Source organism: Carettochelys insculpta, chromosome 2 (genome assembly GCF_033958435.1).
Source record: "Carettochelys insculpta isolate YL-2023 chromosome 2, ASM3395843v1, whole genome shotgun sequence".
NCBI lineage: Eukaryota > Metazoa > Chordata > Testudines > Carettochelyidae > Carettochelys > Carettochelys insculpta.
The window spans coordinates 153,130,355-153,152,822 of record NC_134138.1 but is presented as its reverse complement, the minus strand read 5'-3'; the positions used below and the strand labels follow the sequence as shown (position 1 = coordinate 153,152,822).

General features: G+C 50.9%; 1 protein-coding gene across 3 annotated transcripts; it reads left to right on the top strand.

Moving 5' to 3' along the window:
- The first annotated feature begins 8,193 nt into the window (after positions 1–8,193).
- On the top strand, positions 8,194–21,389 carry CFAP90 (cilia and flagella associated protein 90). 3 transcript variants are annotated; one of them, XM_074985968.1, is made up of 3 exons: positions 8,194–8,455; positions 15,035–15,151; positions 20,871–21,389. In XM_074985968.1, the coding sequence occupies exons 1-3, from the start codon at positions 8,291–8,293 to the stop codon at positions 20,934–20,936; spliced, it is 348 nt and encodes a 115-aa protein (XP_074842069.1). In that variant the 5' UTR covers positions 8,194–8,290; the 3' UTR covers positions 20,937–21,389. The 3 variants fall into 3 exon arrangements, with proteins under 3 accessions (XP_074842069.1, XP_074842068.1, XP_074842071.1); XM_074985967.1 differs by lacking the exon at positions 20,871–21,389 and adding an exon at positions 19,993–20,391; XM_074985970.1 differs by lacking the exon at positions 20,871–21,389 and adding an exon at positions 20,030–20,074.
- The last annotated feature ends 1,079 nt before the right edge of the window (positions 21,390–22,468 follow it).

Here is a 22,468-nt window from a genome sequence, read left to right as displayed (position 1 = left end):
GCGCACTCAGGTCCATGTCTTCCGCCTCCGGGCCCTGCAGGGACTTCTCAACGCCAACACCAACAGTGCAGATAGTCCGGCATGGAGTACGCTGGCGCACGCTTTCCTCCGCCATCACTGAGGGCTCCGATACGACCGGCAGCTCTTTTATTTATCTTGGAGAGACCGTCCGCGAGGCCTCTCGGAGCTGCCGGCCTTCTACCAGGACCTCCTCCGCACTTGGCGGCTGCTCGCAGCCTCCAGGTCCTTAGGGGCCACCACGGGGGAAGACCGCCTCGCGGATCCCCTGCTACACAACCCCCACCTTCGTGTGCAGGTGGCGGAGTCTCCCGTGGTACGCCGGAGGTTGGTCCTAGGTGGAATCACCAGGGTCGGAGACCTCCTGGACTACGACCGGGGAGACTGGATGGAAGCCCCGGCGCTCGCCCAGCGCATGGGGCTCTCCAGCCTATGTTCCCCCCGTCGCGTACTCGAGGAGGTGAAGGCCGCCCTGCCGCCCACTGCTCACGTTTACCTCGGCCGGGTCCTGCGAGAGGGTGCGCCCCGCCCCCCTCTCACTCCTAGCCCTCTGGACCTCTCCGTGGGCCCCCGGCTTCGCGATCCTGCCCGCCCCCCTCCCCTCCACCACCCCAGCCGGCTGCATACCATGCAGCCGGTCCCCTTCCGAACCGCGCCTAGGCACCTTCTGTACGCGCTCGTGCTTCACACGCTCCACTTCCCCACCCTCGTGTCCCGCCCCGACCACAAGTGGCGGGACCTCTTGCCGCCATCGGAGGGTGGGGAGCCCCGGTGGGCCAGCCTCTATTCCACCCTGGTCCCGCGGCCCGCCGGGGACATCAGCTGGAGAATCCTCCATGGGGCGGTGAGCACGGGCGTGTACCTGGCGCAGTTCACCCCCATCCCAGACACCTGCACCTTCTGCGGCATGAGGGAGAACCTGGCACACATCTACGTTGGGTGCGCCAGGCTGCAGCCCCTCTTCCGGCTCCTCCAGAACCTCCCCTTGAGGTTCTGGCTGCACTTTTCCCCGCACCTCCTTATCCTGTCACACCCTATCCGCGGACCCACAAAGTCGCGGGACCTCCTCGTCTGCCTCCTCCTGGCCACGGCCAAAATGGCCATCTATAAAATCAGGGAGAGGAGGCTGGCAGAGGGGGCGACCTGCGACTGTGGGGCCTACTTCCGTTCCTCCCTTCGCTCACGAATCCGGGCAGAGTTCCTCTGGGTGGCGTCCGCCGACTCCCTGTACACCTTCGAGGAGCGGTGGGCGCTGTCCGGGGCTCTCTGCTCGGTATCCCCTTCTGGCTCCCTCGTTCTAAACCTTTAACCCTCACTCCCGTCCCTGTTTTTTTCCTTTGTTGTCCCCCGCATTCATTTGGTGACTGGGTGTTTTTAGTGGGCCCCCCCCTCCCTGTGAGAGGGGCCTTTTAGCCATGGGCAGGCCATGCCTGCCCATCCCCCCCCGGTAACACCAATAGGAGCACAGGGTGGGGTGGCCCAGGAGGGGACTATACTGGTGCCCTATCAAGGGGCCCAGTACCGGGTCTTCTACACCCTGGGGGAGGCCTGGTGCTTTGGGTGCCGGGCGGCGGGGCATGTCCGGAGGGATTGCCCCCTGGCCCGGCACGAAGAAGAGGAGCCCGGGACCTCCTCCGACCCGGGGGGCGTCAGCCACGAGACCGGCGGCGCCCCGACCGCGACAGGCCCTGGGACCGCCCCTCCTCTTTTAGGCCCGGACGGATCCATCGCCGCTCGGGCGTCCGAGGGCGCCCGGCAGCATGGTGCCGGGACAGAAGAAGTGGGCGCCGGCGCCCGAGTGGGCACAAAAGCCGGGCCCGCGGAGGAGAGGGAGGCAGGGCCGGCAGCAGGACCAAAAGAGGGCCCACCCCAGGGCGGGTCGCCCCTCTCCCTCGCCGCCCCACCCCCCTCCTCCCTCCCTCCCTCCTTGTCAGCCCTATCCCCTGGCCCCTCCTCCTCTACCGCCCAGCCCGCCTCCTCGGAGGGCTGGGTATTGGTGGGGGGGGAAAAGGAAAAAACGGGGTGCGCGCATCCGGCACCCCACCCCGCCGGAGGACGGGGTGGAGGTGCCGTGCAAGGCACCCAAGAGATCCGCCAGCCCCGCTCCACCCGCCGAACCCCCGGCTACCAACCATCTGCCGGGGGCGACGGAGGTTCCTGCCGCGGTGGCCGAGGAGATTAAAACCCCCTCGGCCCCGGGGCCAGAGCCAAAAGAGGCCGAGACGGCCCTCCCTGTGCCCGCGCCCTCCTCCGACACCCCTCCGGCCGCTACCCAGGTGGCTGTAATGGAGCGCCCGGAGAAGGTGGCTCCCGGCCTCACCCCGGTGGCCCTGGACATGGAAGGCCTGCTATTAGAGGCCTGTGGGCCGCCTATGGACTCTCCCTCACCCCTCCCACTTTCCCCCACCCCTCCCACCAGCGATCCCTCAATTGCCACCTTCTTCTGCCCTGAGCTGTCCCAAGGGGCAACCCCTCCCTCAACTAGGGACGACCCCCCGGCGGAGGTCGACCAGCCCCCAGACGCCCCAGGGGAATTAGTGCTCCCCTTGCACCCCCCCTTTGTCCCCGCAACTGAAAACCCCGATACCCTCTCCCCCAACCTGCTGGCGCCTCCCGCTGAGAGTGCCGGCACCTGAACCTCTACCCTGCCATTGCCTGAGGAAGCCCCGCTCCTGGAGACCTCCTTGGCCTGTATTTCCGCCCTTGCTCCCACCTTGGCCTCACTGCTTGCCACCCCCGCCATACCCCTTCCCGGCCAATGCCCCGCTCCAGAACCCGCAATCCCCCCCACTCTAAACCCTCCCCTTCCTCCTCCCCACCAACTCCCTCCTTTCCCTCCCCCCCATGACCCCTCTCTTCCCCCACTGATCTCTACCACCCCTGCCCCCATCCCTCCCCCTCCTTTTTACCCCTGCCCACTCATACCTGCCCCCGAGGTCGTAACCCCTCAGGAGGCCCCTCTTGCACTGCCCTGTTGCACTGCCCTCTCCCAGCACTTCCGGGGCTGCTCTCCCTCCGCCGCCCTCATCCCTCCCAAACTCAGGCCCCAGTACCTACCCCAACCTCTTCTCTGGCCGAGGGGCCCAAAAGAACGTGAGGCCGACGGGTTCTCAAGACCCCGAGACCTCGGCACCCCACGCGCTGGTGGGTGAGATGCGCCAGTTCTTGGAGGACGTTCACGGCTCCAAGAACAAGGTTACTCTCGCCCTCCAGCGCTGGAGAGACTTTCCTTCTGCCCTGGAGTCCGCGAGGGCCCTTCTGAGGGAGGGCAAGGGGACCGGGAAGAGGGACGCAGCGGTCTACCAACGGGCCCGTGGCTTCCGTGACGCCCTCGTCACCTTTGGCGTGTCTCACGGCTTGCTGCGTGGCCCCATGGGAACCGCCGGCGCTCCCTCTGGTGAGGATCCTCCCCAGCCCTCCAAATGGCGTCGTTCATCTTTGCCACACTAAACGTCAGGGGCTGCGGTTCAGGTCTCCGCAGGTGCCGAGTGCTCTCCTTCCTCCGCGAGGGGGGATACTCGGTCACCTTTCTACAGGAGACCCACACTACTCCGGCCGCCGAAGGCAAGTGGTGGCTGGAGTGGGGAGACGGGGTCCACCTTAGTCATCTCTCGGCCCAGCGGGCCGGGGTAGCGACCCTGTTCTCCCCAGACCTGCAGCCCGAGGTGCTGGGGAGCGTCGAGGTCGTGCCGGGCCGCCTGCTGTATGTCCGGGTGCGGGTGGAGGGGCTGCCTCTTCACCTTGTCAACATCTACGCCCCGACACTCGGCCCGGAGAGAATCCCCTTCTTCCGGCAGGCGGCGGCCTTCCTCGACACCATCGATCCTCGCGAGTGCCTGGTCCTCGACGGGGATTTCAACTGCACCCTCGAGGAGCGGGACCCCATGGGGACCGAGAAGTGCCAGGCCTCTGCGGACGTCCTCAGGGAGCTCATTAGCCGTCGCTCCCTGGTGGATGTCTGGTGCAGCCACCACCTGGACGAAGACGCCGGTTTCACCTACGTCCGGGTGGTGGGCCATAAATCTGCACACTCCCGGTTGGATCGCATTTACATCTCGCGGCACCATCTCTCCCAGGCCCACGCCTCCAGCGTACGGCCGGCCCCCTTCTCGGACCACCGTCTGGTGGCCGTGAAGGCTTCCCTCTCGCCGGGGAAGCGGGGGTCGGCCTACTGGCATTTTAACAACAGCCTGCTGGAGGACGTGGGCTTCGTGGCGTCCTTCCGGGAATTCTGGCTGGCCTGGCGCGAGCAACGGCACGCCTTTTCCTCGGCACGGCGGTGGTGGGACCTGGGAAAGGTGCGCGCGCGGCTCTTCTGCCGCGACTATACTCGGGGGGCCAGCCGGCGGCGGGATGCGTTGATAGGGCAGCTGGAACGGGAGGTCCTTGAGCTGGAGAGGTGTCTAGCCGCCAGCCCCGGAGATCCATCCCTCTGCGACACGTACCAGGAGAAGCGGGACGAGCTCAGGACCCTCGACGCCCATCGGGCACAGGGGGCCTTGGTGAGGTCGCGAATCCAACTCCTCCGGGAGATGGACCATGGCTCCCGCTTCTTCTACGCCCTGGAGAAAAAGAGGGGTGCCAAAAAACATATCCTCTGCCTTCTGGCGGAGGATGGCACCCTTCTTACGGATCCGGTGGAGATGCGCGAGAGGGCTCGCGCCTTCTACGCCGCCGCCCGCAGGGCGCTCTGGGACCAACTCCCGTCGGTCAGCACGGGCGACCGGAACCGGCTGGAGCTTCCTCTCACTCTGGCTGAGCTCTCGGAAGCCCTCCGTCTCATGCCCACCAATAAATCCCCGGGCATGGACGGGCTGACCGTGGAGTTTTACCGCGTGTTTTGGGACGTCCTCGGCCCAGACCTGTTCGGCGTCTGGGCCGAGGCCCTGCAAAGCGGGGTGCTCCCCCTCTCGTGCAGGCATACAGTCCTCAGCCTGCTACCGAAGAAGGGGGACCCCCGCGACCTCAAGAACTGGCGTCCCATCTCGCTCCTCAGCACGGACTACAAGATCATTGCCAAAGCCATCTCCCGTCGCTTGGGGTCCGTGCTGCAGGACGTGGTCCACCCCGACCAGACCTACACCGTCCCGGGCCGCACCATCCTACATAATTTGTCCCTGGTCCGGGATCTCTTAGAGCTTGGGTGTAGGGACAGCCTGTCGTTCGCCCTCCTGTCCCTGAACCAGGAGAAGGCGTTCAACAGGGTGGACCACGGGTATCTCCTGGGCACCCTGCAGGCCTTCGGCTTCGGACCCCGCTTCATCGGGTTTCTCCGGGTGCTGTACCCTGCCTCGGAGTGCATGGTCAAGCTCAACTGGACCCTGACCGCTCCGGTCAGCTTCGGACGGGGAGTACGACAAGGCTGCCCGCTCTCAGGACAGCTGTACGCCCTGACCATTGAGCCCTTCCTCTGCCTCCTTCGGCGAAGGTTGACGGGGTTGGCGCTTCCAGAGGCAGGGCTGTGGCTAGTCCTGTCGGCGTATGCCGACGACGTGCTCCTCGTGGTCCAGGACCCGGGAGACCTGGCACGTCTGGAGGCTTGCCAAGCTGTCTACTCGGCAGCCTCCTCCGCCCGGGTCAACTGGGTCAAGAGCTCTGGCCTGGTGGTCGGGACCGGATGGCAGACGAGCCGCCTCCCACCCGCGCTTCAGGCCATCCGGTGGAGCGAGGGTCCGCTGCTCTATCTAGGCGTCTTTCTCTCCGCCACGCATCCCTCTCCGCCGGAAAACTGGCAAGGCCTAGAGAGCAGGGTTGCTGAGCGGTTGCGGAGGTGGACAGGGCTACTCCAGTGTCTCTCCCTTCGAGGGAGAGCGCTGGTGCTGAACCAACTCGTCCTGTCCATGCTCTGGCACCGCCTCAGCACCCTGGTCCCACCCTCCGGGTTCCTGGACCAGCTCCAGAGGTTAATCCTGGAGTTCTGGCCAGGACTGCACTGGGTCCCTGCAGGGGTACTCCATCTTCCCCCGGAGGAAGGGGGACAGGGCCTGACCTGCACGTGCACTCAGGTCCATGTCTTCCGCCTCCGGGCCCTGCAGAGGCTTCTCAACACCAACAGTGCAGATAGTCCAGCGTGGAGCACGCTGGCGCACGCTTTCCTCCGCTGTTACTGAGGGCTCCGATGCGACCGGCAGCTCCTCTATTTATCCTGCAGAGTCAGTCCGCGAGGCCTCTCGGAGCTGCCGGCCTTCTACCAGGACCTCCTCCGCACTTGGCGGCTGCTCGCAGCCTCCAGGTCCTTAGGGGCCACCGTGGGAGAAGACCTCCTTGCGGAGCCCCTGTTACACAACCCCCACCTTCGTGTGCAGGCGGCGGAGTCTCGCACGGTGCGCCAGAGGCTGGTCCTAGGTGGAATCACCAGGGTCGGAGACCTCCTGGACTACGAGCGGGGGGACTGGATGGAGGCCCCGGCGCTCGCCCGGCGCATGGGGCTCTCCGACCTACGCTCCCCCAGTCTCGTACTCCGGGAGGTGAAGGCTGCCCTGCCCTCCACCGCTCACAGTTACCTCGGCCGGGTCCTGCGAGAGGGTGCACCCCGCCCCCCTCCCACTCCTAGCCCTCCGGACCTCTTCGTGGGCCCCCGGCTTCGCGATCCTGCCCGCCCCCCTCCCGCCCCATCACCTCAGCCGGCTGCACACTTTCCAGCCGGTCCCCTTCCGAACCACGCCTTGACATCTTCTGTATGCGCTCGTGCTTCACACGCTCCACTTCCCCACCCTCGTGTCCCGCCCCGATCACAAATGGCGGGACCTCTTGCCATCATCGGAGGGTGGGGAGCCCCGGTGGGCCGGCCTCTACTCCACCTTGGTCCTGCGGCCCGCTGGGGACAGCAGCTGGAGAATCCTCCACGGAGCGGTGAGCACGGGCGTGTACCTGGCACGGTTCACCCCCATCCCGGACACCTGTACCTTTTGCGGCACGAGGGAGAACCTGGCGCACATCTACATCGAGTGCGTCAGGCTGCAGCCCCTCTTCCGGCTCCTCCAGAACCTCCTCTTGAGGTTCTGGCTGCACTTCTCCCCACACCTTCTCATCCTCTCACACCCTATCCGTGGCCCCACAAAGTCGCGGGACCTCCTCGTCAGCCTCCTCCTGGCCATGGCCAAAATGGCCATTTACAAAACCAGGGAGAGGAGGCTGGCAGGGGGGGCGACCTGCGACTGTGGGGCCTACTTCCGTTCCTCCCTCCGCTCACGAATCCGAGCAGAGTTCCTCTGGGCGGCGTCCACCAACTCCCTGGACGCCTTTGAGGAACGGTGGGCGCTGTCCGGGGTCCTCTGCTCGGTGTCCCCCTCCAGCTCCCTTCTTTTAAACCTTTGACCCTCACTCCCGCTCCTGGTTTTTCTTTCGTTGTGCCCGTATTTACTTGGGACCGGGCTGTTTTTAATGGGTCCCCTCTCATCGTGAGAAGGGCCTTGTAGCCGTGGGCAGGCTATGCCTGCCCACTCCCCCGGCATCCAATATGTACACAAGCATATGTAGAAAGGAAATGATTCCTACCACCTTAGCCACAGCTGCAGATGCTCAGTCTCCATTTGGCAAGTTTAGCCGTTGGAATATTAAATCCAAACGACAGCATGATCCTCTCCTACAGCTCAGTACTCAATCAGAAACACCGCCCTCCCCAGCAGAGCACCAGCTGCACCTACACCTGAACCTAGGGCCCTGCCCAGCAACATTCCCCCAACCCACCAGTCACAGGAGAAAACAATTAAAAACCAGGGATCGCGGCACAGAACTACCAGGTGAGCAGACAGCGTCCCCACGCTGGGCTGCAGAGTGGGTGGTCCTGCAGTAGCGGTGGAAACGGGGGGCACAGAGCACAGGCCAACCCCAGCGCTGGGTGACCGCAGCCCCCCGCCAGGAGAGGCTGAGCCAAGGGGTCTCTTCCTCTTCCCTTGACCAAAGCGGCATGGGGGAGGGGAATTTCATCTGATTACCTGACAGGAGGCAAGACCCGCAGGAGGCTGCGCCCTGCTGCAGGGCCGCTTGAACTGGCCCCTAACACCCAATCAACACCCGGGGGCGGGGGGAAGCTCCCCCAAAGGCAGATCTGCTGCTGCTGCTGCGGATGCCCCCTGGTGCGCCCGCGAGCCCAGCACGCCTCCTGCTTGTCACGTGGCTCAGGCCGCCGCAGCCCCCTCCCACCTCCTGCGTGTGACCTCACAATTAGCTACCCAGCCTGTTGCCTAGTATTGACGGAACGCTGAGAGTCCAGCAGCTGCAGCCCCCGCTGGGGCTCGCTGCTGCAGACGGGCTGGGCGTTGGCCGTGGGATGCCGCATTTCCCGGCGGAGGCGGCTGGGCAGCTGGAGGAAGAGTCCGCTGAACGGACGAGAGACAAACCCGGGCTGCCGCTCTCCGCCCGCTCCGCCTTCAGCTATGTCCCGCCCGGCCGCAGAGACCCCCCGGAGCACAGCTACTTCCACCGGCCCTTCAAGGTGCGGGCGGGGCGGGAAAGGATGAGGCTGCAGGGGGCAGCGACGTGCAAAGGGAGCGGCTGTAGGGGGCAGCGGGGATCACCCCCAGGGCCGCGCCCAGAGGGAAGTGGGTGTTTGTACGCTTCGCCTGGAGAGGAAAAGGCATCTCTGACTTTCCCTCCCCACCCGTCCGTCTCAGCCTCTGCTTAAAACGTGCAGCGCCCGGGCCCCTGCGTGCTCAGCGCTCCTTATTCCCCCGCCCCCCGAGTAAAGTAATTAGTCCACAAGAATGTTCAGCGCCCGGAAAAATTGTTTGCGCCTTAGGTTATAATGTATAGCCTGGGGAAAAAATAAGTGGCTATAAGAGGCTTTACTGAGCCTAAGCGAAATAAAGGACATGTATTAGTTCCGCTTTTTGGCAGCCTTTTATGTAAGGTTACCATATTTGGCCTCTCAAAAAAGAGGACCCTCCTTACAGGGAATGTAACTACCAGTATCTACCAACTCAGGGTGTATTAATGTACTATAAATACTGTAACACATTAATGCACCTTGAGTTGATAGATACTGATTCAGATACAATCCTCTCAGGGATTCCTCTTTTTTGTGTGGTAACTCTGTGCAATCTAATTAAATCCAGGAACGTATATTCGCATGTATGGGCTGCTAATAAGATTTGAGTTGGTTGTCTTAGTCTCAACAGACAACACAACCATCTGAAAGATGTCAGTACAGTAGAACCCTGAGGTAGGTATTGGCTGTGTTCCTGGGCAGCCTTGTGTAATTCTAATGTCCTGCAAGTCAGGAGGAGTCTGGAATCAGGCAGCAGCCTGGATCCCTGTTCCCCTGGGCTTACAGGAGCCAGAAACTGACCAGTGCAGTCTGAGTGACAGGGAGCTGGGAACTAGGCTGCAGCCTTGCTCTGGGATCCCTGCCACACCTGGGGACTGGAAACTGACTAGCACAGAAGCGCTGGTCAGTTTCCTGTCTCCTGTGAGTGGAGGGCAGGGGAGAGCCAGGCTCTGGGCTGCCCTCTGCTCCCAGGAGCTGGGAAACTGACCAGCGCAGCAGCTGGTCATTTTCCCCATCTTCTGAGTGGCGGGGAGCTGGCACTTGGCAGCTTGGAGCCAGGTGCCAGACACCAGCTCCCCGCCATTTAATGTTGTGTTAACCTGAGATATGTGCAAGTTGAAAGTGCATTCTTAGGGGGGTCTACTGTATTTTAAAGGCGCACAAATCAACCGAGCTAGCATGTCACACATTTGCCTTCTGCTGTAAAGTCACTTCTGCACTTACATAGCACTTTTCATTTTCAAAGTTCTTTGCAAAGTGTAATTCTTTTTTATAACTCTGCAGCAGGAGGAATAATGTTACCCCAATTTTCTAGATGGGGGAAAATGATATGGAAAGGCATGCAAAGAGCTGGAGTGAATTTCAACAAAACCTGTTGAATTGACAGGCAATATTTTGTCCTTTCTTTGAATCGCTAAACATACTTCAGGTCGTGATCTTAGAGAAAAATATGTCAGTACGGGTCTATATTTAGAACAATCAGGTGCTCAGTTTCTGCTGAGAAGTATGAGCTGTTAGAGATTGTAGTTGAAGAAAAGAGTTTTCTTATTTGTTCAGAAGGGGAAAATAGTTGAACACCAGTAAGGCCCAGATTGTACAAACATTCGTTCATATGATTAACTTTAATACAGTGGTCTCAATACACAAAGAGACTTAGGCACAGATTTTGGCACTGTTAGTATTCACGGAATGCCCCACTGAGTTGCCACTGAACCCTGTGGGGACCTAAATTCAGTAAAGTTTTGTGGGAATAGTTCATAGGCACCACCTTTTTGTCTCTAGGCATGTGTACTACAGCCTTACTCTAGAAGCCTAAGTACCACAGAGTGATGTATAAACTAGGGATGTTCCTGTTTTTTCATGGTTGTGGTACCTGATCTGTCAGGCATACTCTGAGCACAACTAGCTACACACAAAATGCTGGTGGGCAAGAGAAGGTGGGGGTTGGAAAAGCAATTGGTCATTGACACAGGCCTGGATTGTGGATGAGTTCTTTAACCACTAGGCTACAAAGGCATTCTCATGCCTTCACTCTTGTCCCTCTGTTTAGATACCTGTCTCCATTTGCTGTATAGGAAGCCTGAGTGCCTAGCTCAGGCTTTGTGAGTCTTGGTCATTTTATAGGTATTTAAGAGTTTGAAGATGAGTTGGCTAAATCTACAACCTAACAAAGAAATTTATGGCTCCTACATTAACTCTCATCCTAGCAGGAATTAACATACTGCATTAGGACAAGTGCAGCTGAATTATCAGCAAGAAGGAGACACGTGGTGCTTTAGGAAACTTGAGGAACAGCCAGGCTGGGGAGAGATCTTAGGCTGAGACTTCTGATCCATTGTTGCTAGAGTGACCTACAAAGACAAAACCTGGAGGGCAAGTTTGACTGAAGTTGGATGAGAGTACCACCTGCTCACAACCACATAACAGGATCCAGAACCTTTCACTTTTGTTCCTAGTTCCCAATCAATACAGTACAGGTCAATAGTGCTGCAATGGCCTGAGTGCGGTTTACTCATCTATGTCTCATTTCAGTCCAAAACATTAAAATTCACTTACCAAATGCATTCCATAAAGACCGCCACAGCTAATCCACTTGTCACATAGATTATTTTCACAAAAACATCCAATCAGCATTGATGGTGCTCGTTTTCCTCTGCAGGTTTCAAAGGTACTGTAGTATTAGAGCCAAATGAGCCTTGTGAATGAAAATAGTTACTGCTGTGCTTAAAATATTACAGAAAGAAAGGGAGAACAACAGCATTAACCTGAAGTGAGGCTGCAGCTTCCAATGCGGCTTACACAGGTACAGAGCTGATGGAGTCTCATTGTAAATCCTACATCAAATTCACATATGGCAGAGCTTTGTTTCGAATATGAAATCCGCTTTGCAAACCAAATAATCTAGGAGTGTTACAGGTAGGGAGACCACGTTTCCCTAGGCCAAATATGGGACACCCTGGGGGGACTCCCCAGCTGCCAAGTAAGTGGAGCTCCCTGGCTACCCCATGCCACAGGTTGACGGAACCCAGCTGCCACCCCACTGTGGCGTTCCCTGGTTGTAGGGGCTGTGCTGTGGAAGAGGGGAGTGGGGTGTGGATCGCTGGATGACTCATGCTGCCAGGTGCTAGGAATGGGGATGCTGCCTTGCAGGGGACCTCCCCGGCCATCCCACACCTCTGAGAACCGGGAACGGGGCTGCTGCTCCACAGGTGAGGCTCCTCGCTTCTCCCCATGCCATGGGAAGCCAGGAACAGGGTGGCAGCTCTACCTTGTCAGGGAGGTCTCCCTGGCCAGAGGGGCAACTGGTGGGGAACCAGGACCCATCTTAGAAAGGGACATAACCCCCACTCCCCAACATACCCTCAACATCGGGGCCCCCTGCAGGTTCCCTCACCGGTCACATGGCCATTGAGTATGTGCTCTCTGGTGAGCAGCTGCACCTATGCTGATGGAGGTAAAAGGTCAGTTCAGCGGGGGGGCGGTCTGAATATGGGGCAGTTAGCCCTTTTGTTACGATAAGTTGGGGTGTCTTCCTGACACCTGAAATAGAGGGCTGACCAGGCCAAAACGGGACGGATGGTCACCCGAGTTAGAGGTTTTTTTTATTTTTATATTATCAAAGTAGTATCTTCTAAAAGTGTTACCAGCTTGTTCCTACATTCCCATCTGGTGTAGCACCATGGAAAAAGATGAGAAATAGCCAGGAAGGAAAAACATAGATGTGACCCATGGATCTATACAACTAAGGGATTATTACACCATGAGTAAAGAAGGAATGACAAATTTGAGGTTTGCATGGGTGACGACGGAATAAACTGAGTGACTGGGATAAGCTTATTGACGATTTCAACTGATGGGTTAGAAACAAACACAATTCAGAGATTGAGGCTGACAGATGCATGAGGTAATGGCCTGAGGACAGGACTGGGAGGTATGGACTCCTTAATTTTAATCCCATTTTGAAAAATGACACCCTTTCTGATTTGGGGCAAATTCATGTAACCGCTGTGTTTCATTTCCCTGTGTCTGACAGGCATGCAGTGCACATTGATTAAAGTTTGTAAGGTGATTTACAAGTGCTTAAGTATCCGAGGGGTAGCCGTGTTAGTCTGGATCTGTAACAGCAATGAAGGTTCCTGTGGTTACAAGTGCTTAGTCTTTTTAAACCTGATCATAGGAAATAGTCAGGTGAGGCATGGATTGCTTGTCCATTTTGCATGATTCATTCATTCTGACTGGTTTATTAAAAATGCAAATCTACTATGCTAGCCTGGAGAAACTTATGGAAATGACTACTATTAATAATGGTAAAGTATCTGGAGACAAAATAACCAGCCAGGCATTGCAGAATTAGGAGGGTCTTGACATCCAAGGTGATAACCAGGATTTGTAACCAGAGTGTAATTGGTGTAATTCTGGCAGTACTCAGAACAGATTATCTAGGACATAATTGCAGGGAAATGTAATAGGCTGGCTGTCTACCCACAAGTCCAAGGAAGGCTAAATTTTCTTCATTGTTATTTTAAGTCTATGAAAAATGCAGTATTTCTTTTTAACCAGCATGAGGTAGAACTTCACTAGGCTTCTGAATAAAAAAAAATGGATAGCAAAGGAAAAGCTATAGTGACGTACAATAATGAAGAGGACAAATCATCACCTAGAATTCTGCAAGGCTTACTATTTATAAGAACTGAAAGTGTAAAATGATTAAAAAACAAATCAGCTCCTCCTCTTGACCATTAAATATTGTATTTCCTTGACTGGGTAACCCTAGCATAATAAGGGAGCACTAGTGACACCTTTGTTGAAGCAATGCCAAAGTTTTCCTTTCAATGGGACTATTATAACCAATTGATTCTGTTATGACTCTAATATTTTTAAAGGAAAATAGTTATCAAATAGAAAAATATTAAAATTGGACCCGGTTTTGGTTTTCTAAGGTAAATGAGACCTGACAGAACTATGTTAATAAATGTTTATTTTGTAAAGCATTTTCATTTTTTATCTATTTGAATTTTCACAGTTGCACAAAACTATAGGGTTTAAGTGTTTTATATATATTGACAAATATTCAAGGATGTGAGAAACTGGAGCAGAGAGTGTCCAACAATTATTTAATGACTGACATTGAGATGCAAAACTTTATAGCTGTTAAACACACAATCTGTCACCATCACACTTGAAAATATACAAAGCAAGTAGCCTCAAACCAAACGGTCAAGTTGTCAGGCAGCACTTTTCTTTCTTTGCCAATTTGTAAGTTTCAATTATTATTGATTATTTTGTCAGGTTGTATGTACATAGTGGAAAAAAATGTTGACTAACACATTTACCCACAATAGTCTAATTCTTCAGTCTTATTACAAGTACATTATTGCTGAACCAAAAAGAAGGTTGAAGCTTTTACAGTTTTACCTTCTTCATATTTTCAGGTCATGTGACACACGAGCAGCGGGTGATAGGTTGAGTTCTTCTCCAGTCAAACTGCTGGCAACCTTTGATTTTTCAGAAGTAATTTTTAACATATTGCAAAAAGGTCTCTGCCTTGCTCTCATATTTTTTTCTGAAATATACATGGTTCAGTATCTGTAGTATTTATTTCTAGAGAATAAATCTCTCTATTAGTACATTGGGATTTCAAGGACTCAGGGCTTCATTTATTGTATATTGAAAACTGGTGCTGCAATCATCGGAGTTGTGGATACACCAGGAATTCAATACTATGATCCACAGTAATTAAAAATAGCTCTGTGATTTTCCTCTTAAAAGATGCTTTAAATGCAGTCATTTTTGTTTCTTTGAGGGCAGAGCCAGCCCAATGGGGCCTGATCGGAGGGCAAGACCCTAAATGGCTCTCTGTCAGTGGGGCCCAGCCAGTGGGCTGAGGAGCCCTGAAGGTGCGGGGCCCAAGGCAACTGCCTTGCTCACCTTACCCTAATGATAGACATGTTTGCTGGATAAGCAGGTATATGTTTGTACATATTATAGGAACCAAAGGTTACTCGTGCAGTGTGTTTCTGAGGCATGCAAAAATATGCATTAACCTGAAGGTAAAGGTTGATTCACAGGCTACCTCCAATGTCACTATCTTTCAAAGTGAACTTCAGCGCTGCCTGTCTCTTCATTTTCTTCAGTCAAATGTCTCTTTATTACAGTGCATGCATTTGCTGAAGAACACTAGTTCAACAAGGAGAGAGATTTAAGCTTCCATATGGTTACTGTAAATTACAAAGAGGGGTAACTGTAATAGGAAATTACTGCCAGAGGATTTTTCAGAGTATCTTTTCATGTGCTGCAGAAGTTGTTTTAGTTTCACATTTTCACAGACAAGGTAAATGCACAAAAATTATAACCTTTTTTTTTTTTTTAGACTATTTCAAAAGGGCACCCCAAGAGTTGCCAATAACTAATGTTCTTCACAGCATCCAGTGCTGCCCTTGGAGCTTTTAGCAGTTACACACATTATTTTTGTAACTCGTAGTGTTGAAATACCTCTATAAATTAATCCTATTTTTCCTTTTTCCCAAGACAGGGATTGTTTCCACGTATGACTCCATTTTTAAGAGGCCAATGGGTTACAATGAAAAACTCCATCGATGTGATAGAGAACATGCACATAGTCGAGGTCTTAACATTAATGATGAGGTAGGTTTCTATGCTGATATTAAAGTTACTTCATTAATTTTGACAATACTGGAGTTAGATGCCTAGGCTCATATACAATTATGGGGAGACTGATGTCACAGAGACCCCTTCACAAGGTCAGACCCCCTTTTCTTTGCACAGAATACTTACTTCTGACCTCACAAATTCGCTATGCCAGGGTTTCCCAAACTTTACACAGTAGGGACCCGGGTTTTTTCAGTACCTTTTTTTTTCAGCCCAAAAATATGAACACACATTTAAAAAAAGAAAAATGAATACATGTTGACTGTTTATTCACAATAATAGTACCTAATGTAAATCTTGGTATAATATACTGAAGTGCCTAACTTACTGTCATTACCTTAATTACAATTTCACCAGTAGAATTTTAACAGGTGTAAAGTTTATTTATAATTTAATGAATTGCATATAAGTTGTGTGCACTTTACAGCTTTTAAATAACTAAAAAGAGAACTAATGGGAAACGTGCAAAACAACATCACATAGCAACTCTGTCGGCAGCAAAAGAAGAAAGTTTCATCCTCAAATCTGGTTTGACATTCAATCTATTTCTGTATTTGCTTTTGAAGAAGACCAAAGATGAGAAATTAGTTTCACACTTTGATAGTTTCGCACTTACATGTCGTGGCAAAAGGCATTAAGAATTTGACTGCTTTCTCAGATGAATGTGAATATTCATTTCTACAACTCTTCAACGGTTTCTTCATCCACATTTTACTGGCGTCAATTGGAGGAAAATATTCATTAAAGCTTGATGTTAGTCCCAAGAGATGTTATTTGATTGCTGCCGAAATCGCATGAGATACTAGTTTCAGCATATTTTTCTTGTAATTCAGTTAAAGTACAAAAAGATTTAAAGTTTCTCTTGTTAACTCGCTGTGCCCATAAATGAAGTTTCTGTAATTGTTGCTGCATCTTTTTCATGAACTTTGAAAATACTAATCTCAGTGCCTTGTAATCTCAGATTTAACTAATTTAAAAGACAAAATGTCACGTCAGTACGCCACAATTGTTAACCAACCAAATTCATGAAACCTGTCTTTAAATTTAAATGTAACAACTTTTGCCGATGGAGGGTGTCGCTCCAACAACAATAAAACTTCATCCTTCGTTTCAAAGAGTCATTTCAAAATGTTTCCTTTCGATAGCCATCGAATCTCACAATGTAATAAGAGATGCCTATGTTCACTTCCTAATTCTTTGCACAAAACACTAAAAATTCTGGAATTCAAAGGATGAGATTTTATATAATTTATAAACCTCACACATTCTTGAAGAGTGGAACTCAAAAGTGATGGCATAGTTTCACAGCTAGTGCCTCTTTGTGAATATTACAATGCACCCATGCCCAGGCTGGCGCTACAGCTCAAATCTGCTGGACATGCTCAGTGCAAGACCCTGCTATTGCTTGAGGCCCATCACTGCTCAGTCCAACACATTTTTTCCAGTCAATATTGCTTTACATAATAAAATCATCAATTAGCATAAAAATTTCGTCAGGCATTGTTCTTGCTGGAAGTGGCTTACAAAATAAGAGATTTTCTTGAATGGAGCTTTCATAATCATATCTAACAAAACACTTCAAATGGCAGTGTCTGCTATATCAGTGCTTTCATCCACTGGCAATGCAAAAAACTGACTACTCCGTATTCAATGTACCAGAGTTTCCTCAATGTTTTTCACCTTATTTTCAATGCTATATTTCACTGTTCATAAAGACAGAGAATCCAACTGATTTTTTTTTTTGTTGCCCATAAATACGGAATGTAGTAATATGCAGTGCACAAAGTATTAACTTTTCGCCAACAGTACATGGATCGCCTGTCTCAGCTATTAGTTTTGAAACTTCATATGAAGCCAACACACAGGTTTTTTTTTATTTGAAGAGCACACAAAGTGCACTTTTCATGCTTTTTTTTTTTTTAGTGGAAGATAATTCATTTTTCTTATTTATGAAAAAAAATCTGTGGGCTTGCTTGCGTATTCTGGATGTTTGCATTCCAAATGGCATTTGAGTTTTGATGGTTTCATGCACTCATTGGATACTTCTGCATGACAGATGATACATAATGGCAAGTGATTCTCGCTGCCAACACTTATACAACCAGATCTCAAATACTTGTGGGTCCAAGAAGTTTTTATCTTCTTATTCTCACTTGTATTAGGCTGCGCGGCGTTTGAACGTTTGCTCGTGGTATTTCCAGTCGCATTCTTCAGCCATTTATCCATATTGAAGATGAAAACGAGAGGGTATTTAATTGAAAATAAATGAAGAAAACATAACCTAAAAAGATGTACACGTTGTCGCACCACGCAGAAATAAAACGAGACTGCTGTGACATGTGACACAAAAACCAACGACAGGCTTGTCCACAGCGAAGCATGTGCACAGCACATGAGAAAATAGGAAGTGTACCAAATTAATAGGATTGCGTGTGATAATTTGAATATTTTCTAGGGACCAGTATTTTTTTTCCAAGGACCGGTACGGGGCCACGAACCACACTTTGGGAAATGCTGCTGTGTATGATGCAAACCATTTCAACCAGAAGGTTCAGCTGCTCCCCCAGCACCCTTAATTCCAGCACTCCTGGTGAAACTGGTGGGATACAAATTTTGGTGTATAGGATCTAGAATTTTTGTGAGTATCTAGTATCATGGGCTAGATATCATAGGGTAATGAATCAACAGGACTTGGGGCAGTGCTCCCTGTAAGCTGACTGCTTGTGGGAGCCACCCAGTTGATTAGCAGAATGTGCACAGCTGGCTGCATGTGTTTCTAGTGGTGGTGTGCATTTGCATATGCCTTGGTGCACATTTATTATTCCACCCATGGATAGAAAAAATTAGACAGCACACTGCTCATGGGTTGGAGTCCCTTCTTCTTAAGCTGCAAGGCAAAGATAGAGTTGCTATAGTCTGGAGGAGAGTGCTTGAGTGGCTGATGGTGCTTGAGAGCTAACACCCAGTTACCAGAAGCAAGACTGCCTCCCACTGGAGGCAGGAGAAGGTGACAAGTTGAATAATTGTCCTAGGTACCTCCCCAAGAATTGTCATGATAGGCACCTTAGACTTTCATCCACTAAGCCAGCACACTACCTAGTGTGCTGCCTAAGTGAGTCAGTGGGAGACACCAGTCATAGGGGCATGCTAAGCCATGCCCACTTCTGACATAAGTATCTAAGCCCAGGTGGCATGAGGTGCCTTGTTTTGCTAGTAATTGACAAATGGGGCAGATAGGCACTTGGCTCTCTAAGTTGTTTGTGGGTCCTAAAACAACACAGCTGGGGGAGAGGAAGATCTCCCTTAACCTCTAGCCTAGGAGATAGGGTACTCCCCTGGTATGTGGGAGATCTCCACATCAAGTCTTACATCCACTTGAGAAGTAGAGATTTACCCATGGCTCTGCCACCTCTCTGGTCAGTACTCTGGCCACTAGGACATGCTGGAAAAGTTTCCTCAGTGTCTTCTGTTGAAGGTGTTCCACTCTATTTAAAAGGAATATTTAAATATTTATTGAGCCCAAGAACACTAGAAGGACTATGGTTAGAGCACTTGCCTGAGATACGGCAGCTCACTGTTCACCTCCCTTCTGCCCTGCAGAGGGAACAGGGGAGAGGAAGGGAAAAGAGCACTTGAACTGGGATCTCTTCCATAGCCTGGCTGACAACCCTAGGCTGGAGATTCTAAAGGGATTGCAGGACATGTGCCCAGAGGCAACAGCTTAGGTGCTGAATGAGTTTAGGTACCTTCAGCATTGTCAGCTGCCAAGCAGGGGTTTTGTGGATTGGGGTCTGTAAAAAGGACTTAGGCTCCCAAAGTATCATAACCAGAAGGATTTTTTTTTTAATGAAACGTTTTACTGCACAGAAATCAGTGCCTTAGTCCTCTACAATTTCCAGGGCAAGCTGCCTGTTTAGCAGGCGTGAATCAGGGAGCTGATTTTTTTTTTTTCCTCCATGTTCAGATTTCATTAATGTACCATTTGCAGTAAGTTATGTGGGTAGAAAACAGGAATGTGTAGTGAGGTGGCAGAGCATGAAAATTGGCTGGGAACATTACAAGCCATAAGTGCACTGTGCAGGACATCCCAAATGTGTGCTAATCAAACTTCTCTTACCCCAAAAAAGGCATAATAAGTTGCAGGCCAGGTAATAATTTATTACCTGGAAATACCACCACCTGTTTAGGATATGGACGTACAGATAGGCATGTGTCTATAGTAATTGATAACATATTTTTATATTCTGCTGTCTGTGATGAGTTCATGTTTTATCACACTGCTGAAGTTCAGTTAGGACTTCTGAACAACAAACCAGTGATCCAAACCCATTGGAAACATCTTTCTGCAAACAAATATACCTTGCTGTAACATATGGGTCTCCAGAGTGGTATGTGGCTCTCTAAGGATTTCTTTGTGTGGCCTGACACTATAAAAGTATTAAAAATCTATAAATGGTGAACAGCCTGCAGTAAAAATGTACTGCATTACAAATCAGTGTGTGCAGTTCTTAAAACTGGCTACAAAAAGTATGGTTTGTTATTTATTAAGGACTATCTCGTATTCATGTACATTGTGACTCTTGAATTATCGACATTTTTTTCACTGAATTGGCGGGGAAAAAAAAGGCTCTTATTTTGGTTGCCAAGCCCTGCCCTAACATGTTATGCAGTCCTTTCTAGGCAAAATGCCCAATTCTCACCAGCTTCTTCACTGGGTCTAGCAACCTATATATATATGTCACAGCAGTGGCTTCTCTACTGGATTTCATGGGTGTTTACATATTAAGGAATATATAATGTAAATAATGTTCTTACAGGAACTGGCAAGACCCATTGCTGTTTTGTCCTCTTCAGAATATGGGAGACACATAAACCGCCCTGTAGAGCAGCTGATCAGAGATTATGTAAGGATTAACCGGGTACAAGCTGAGTTCTACAGGAAAAATGGAGTCACCTGCTTGTTGGAAAAACCCTCCCAAATCCTGGAACCCTCCTAGAACTCCTATCCCCACAGCCACCAACAAGAAAAAGTTTTCACAGCAGTAAAAAGATTTTGCCTTTTCCTGTAATACTTTCTTTGCTGGGTCAGTGTAACTTGGATAAAAAAAAATGAAACTATAACAGCTGTCAGTTTCTCCATGCTACTGTAAATGTATCTTGACATTTAATTAAAACCATGCAAATGACTTCTGTACCAATTTTCAGTTGTCAATGTATTAAAATAGGATAGAGCAAGTTTCTTCTTCAGAGCATTTACAAGCATTAGTGTACAATCCATGAAACCAGTCCTATTAGATTCCTAAGTATTATCCTGATAGAAAAACTGAGAGAGAAGGAGATAAAGGATAAGATTTTCCAAAACAAGTGCCAAAATCTGTAATCAGAAAATAATATAGAGTATGTTCAAATCAACCTGACAACAAAATCTACTGCAAAAGAATCATTGTGGGGGAGGGGGGGCAAGGTCTTTCAATTCTGAATTATTTTTGGTTTCAATAATTTTCCTTTTAAAAACTTCCCTCAGTAGTATTGTACAATGAAATTTCAAATCAGACATCAAGTGGTATGTTTTCACTTGGAATGCCTTCCCCAGAGTTGAAGAGCTCTGTGTAGCTTAGAAGCTTGTCTCTTTCACCAACAGAAGTTAATGCAACATTTTATTAGATCACTCACTTTTTCTCTGTGATTTATGTAGGTCTTCTTGGAGCAGACCATCTTGTTTCCATCCCCCTGTGATGAGGAAACTGCCCTGGTCGTATAACAAGACCTTGCAGGCCTACTGCCCTCTTTTAATCATGAAAGGAGCTCCAGACCCAGGAAACGAGAACCCCTTTGCGAAGGCTCATTTATTAATTTTCTTAATGGAGTACAATGCTCTTCCCCGCTCCCACCACTGACCTTTCAAATCAAGTCCTGAGACTAATCCCAAAAAGCATCCTCTCCTGAGTTCAGTAGCAAGAGAGGTACTCAGAGCATCACAGCTAAACAAAAGATAGAACAACAAAAAGCAGTCCTGTAGCACCTTAAAGACCATTTATTAGGTTGAGCTTTTGTAGCTAGGACCCACTTCTTCAGATTTCTGGTGCTGAACTGATTGTAAGTCAATAACACATTTAAGGGGCATCACTCAAAGTGGAGTGGCCCATTAGCACACCAGCAGTCACAGAAAAAATGTAAGGTTAGCAAGTTAGATTGTTGTAATAAACCATTAATCCATTGTCTGTATACTGTAGTCTGATTTTTAGCGATTGGTAAAGAAGCTTTGAATGGTGTTTTAAAATGTGTGGCAACTACTTTATGCTAAACAATCTGTTCCACCTTGCATTTAGCCATAATGCTCAGAGTACCTTTCCCAGATATGAAGAAGAGCTCTGTGTGGCTGAAAAACTTGCCTCTTTCACCAACAGAAACTGGTTCAATAAGAACATATTGCTTCACCCACCTTGTCTCTCTAATCAGGAACTGTAACAGACACAAATTCATCCATTTCAAAGTTTGTTATTTAAGAATGCAAAAAAAACCCTCACACTTTTTCCACAAGAAATATTCATCCCTGATGTTCAACAGCAGTACAACTCCAGCAAAGCCAGATAAGTTGGTAAGGACTATTCCAAATACTGGCTTGATTGTAACAGATACTAAACACCCACAAGGCCTACAGTAGTCCCTTGAGTTATACAAGGGTTGCATTCCTGCGTACCCTCGCGTAACTCAAATTTCCTGTAACTGGGGGGGAGGGTCAGCTTTTTCCCCAGCACCTGGAGCTCCTTTAGAAAGGCAAGTCCTGGGATTGGGGGAGGGGGCAGTTGCGGAGGGTTAAGCCTGGTTTTGGGTTGGGGCTGTGGGAGGGAGCCGGGGAGCCAAGCTTGGGGTGGGTTAGGGTGGAAGTCGGGGCAGGGAAGTGGAGCTGAGCTGGAGCGGGGAGAGGGGTTCAGTGCTTGAGGCTAGGTTGCCAGAAAGTGGGCTTGGATGGGTATGTGGGGTCTGGGTAGGAGACAGGGTGCAAGGGTTGGCTGGGGGTGGGGTGTGTGGAGGGGAAACAATGTCAGGAGCAGGGGTTCAGTGGGCATGAGTGCAGGAGTGGGCTGGAGACAGGGGAGTCTGATCTGGAAGGAGGAATGCAGGAGTAGCATGAGAGTGCAGTGGGTGAAAGGGAGGGGACGTGATGGGGGGATTGGGCACCTACCTGGCACAGCTCGGAGGGGCTGCCTGCAGCTTGGCATACTGCATGGTAGCACTCTATTCAGGCACCAGCCCCTCCACCTCTCCCACTGGCCACAGTTTGGCCAACGG

What these genes read in the sequence shown, in the direction of transcription:
- CFAP90 (XM_074985967.1), top strand. Translation starts at nt 8,291, where the DNA reads ATGCCGCATTTCCCGGCGGAGGCGGCTGGGCAGCTGGAGGAAGAGTCC. An exon ending in ACTTCCACCGGCCCTTCAAG is followed by an intron (nt 8,456 to 15,034) that starts GTGCGGGCGGGG and finishes CTTTTTCCCAAG; the next exon opens with ACAGGGATTGTTTCCACGTA. An exon ending in GTCTTAACATTAATGATGAG is followed by an intron (nt 15,152 to 19,992) that starts GTAGGTTTCTAT and finishes ATGTTCTTACAG; the next exon opens with GAACTGGCAAGACCCATTGC.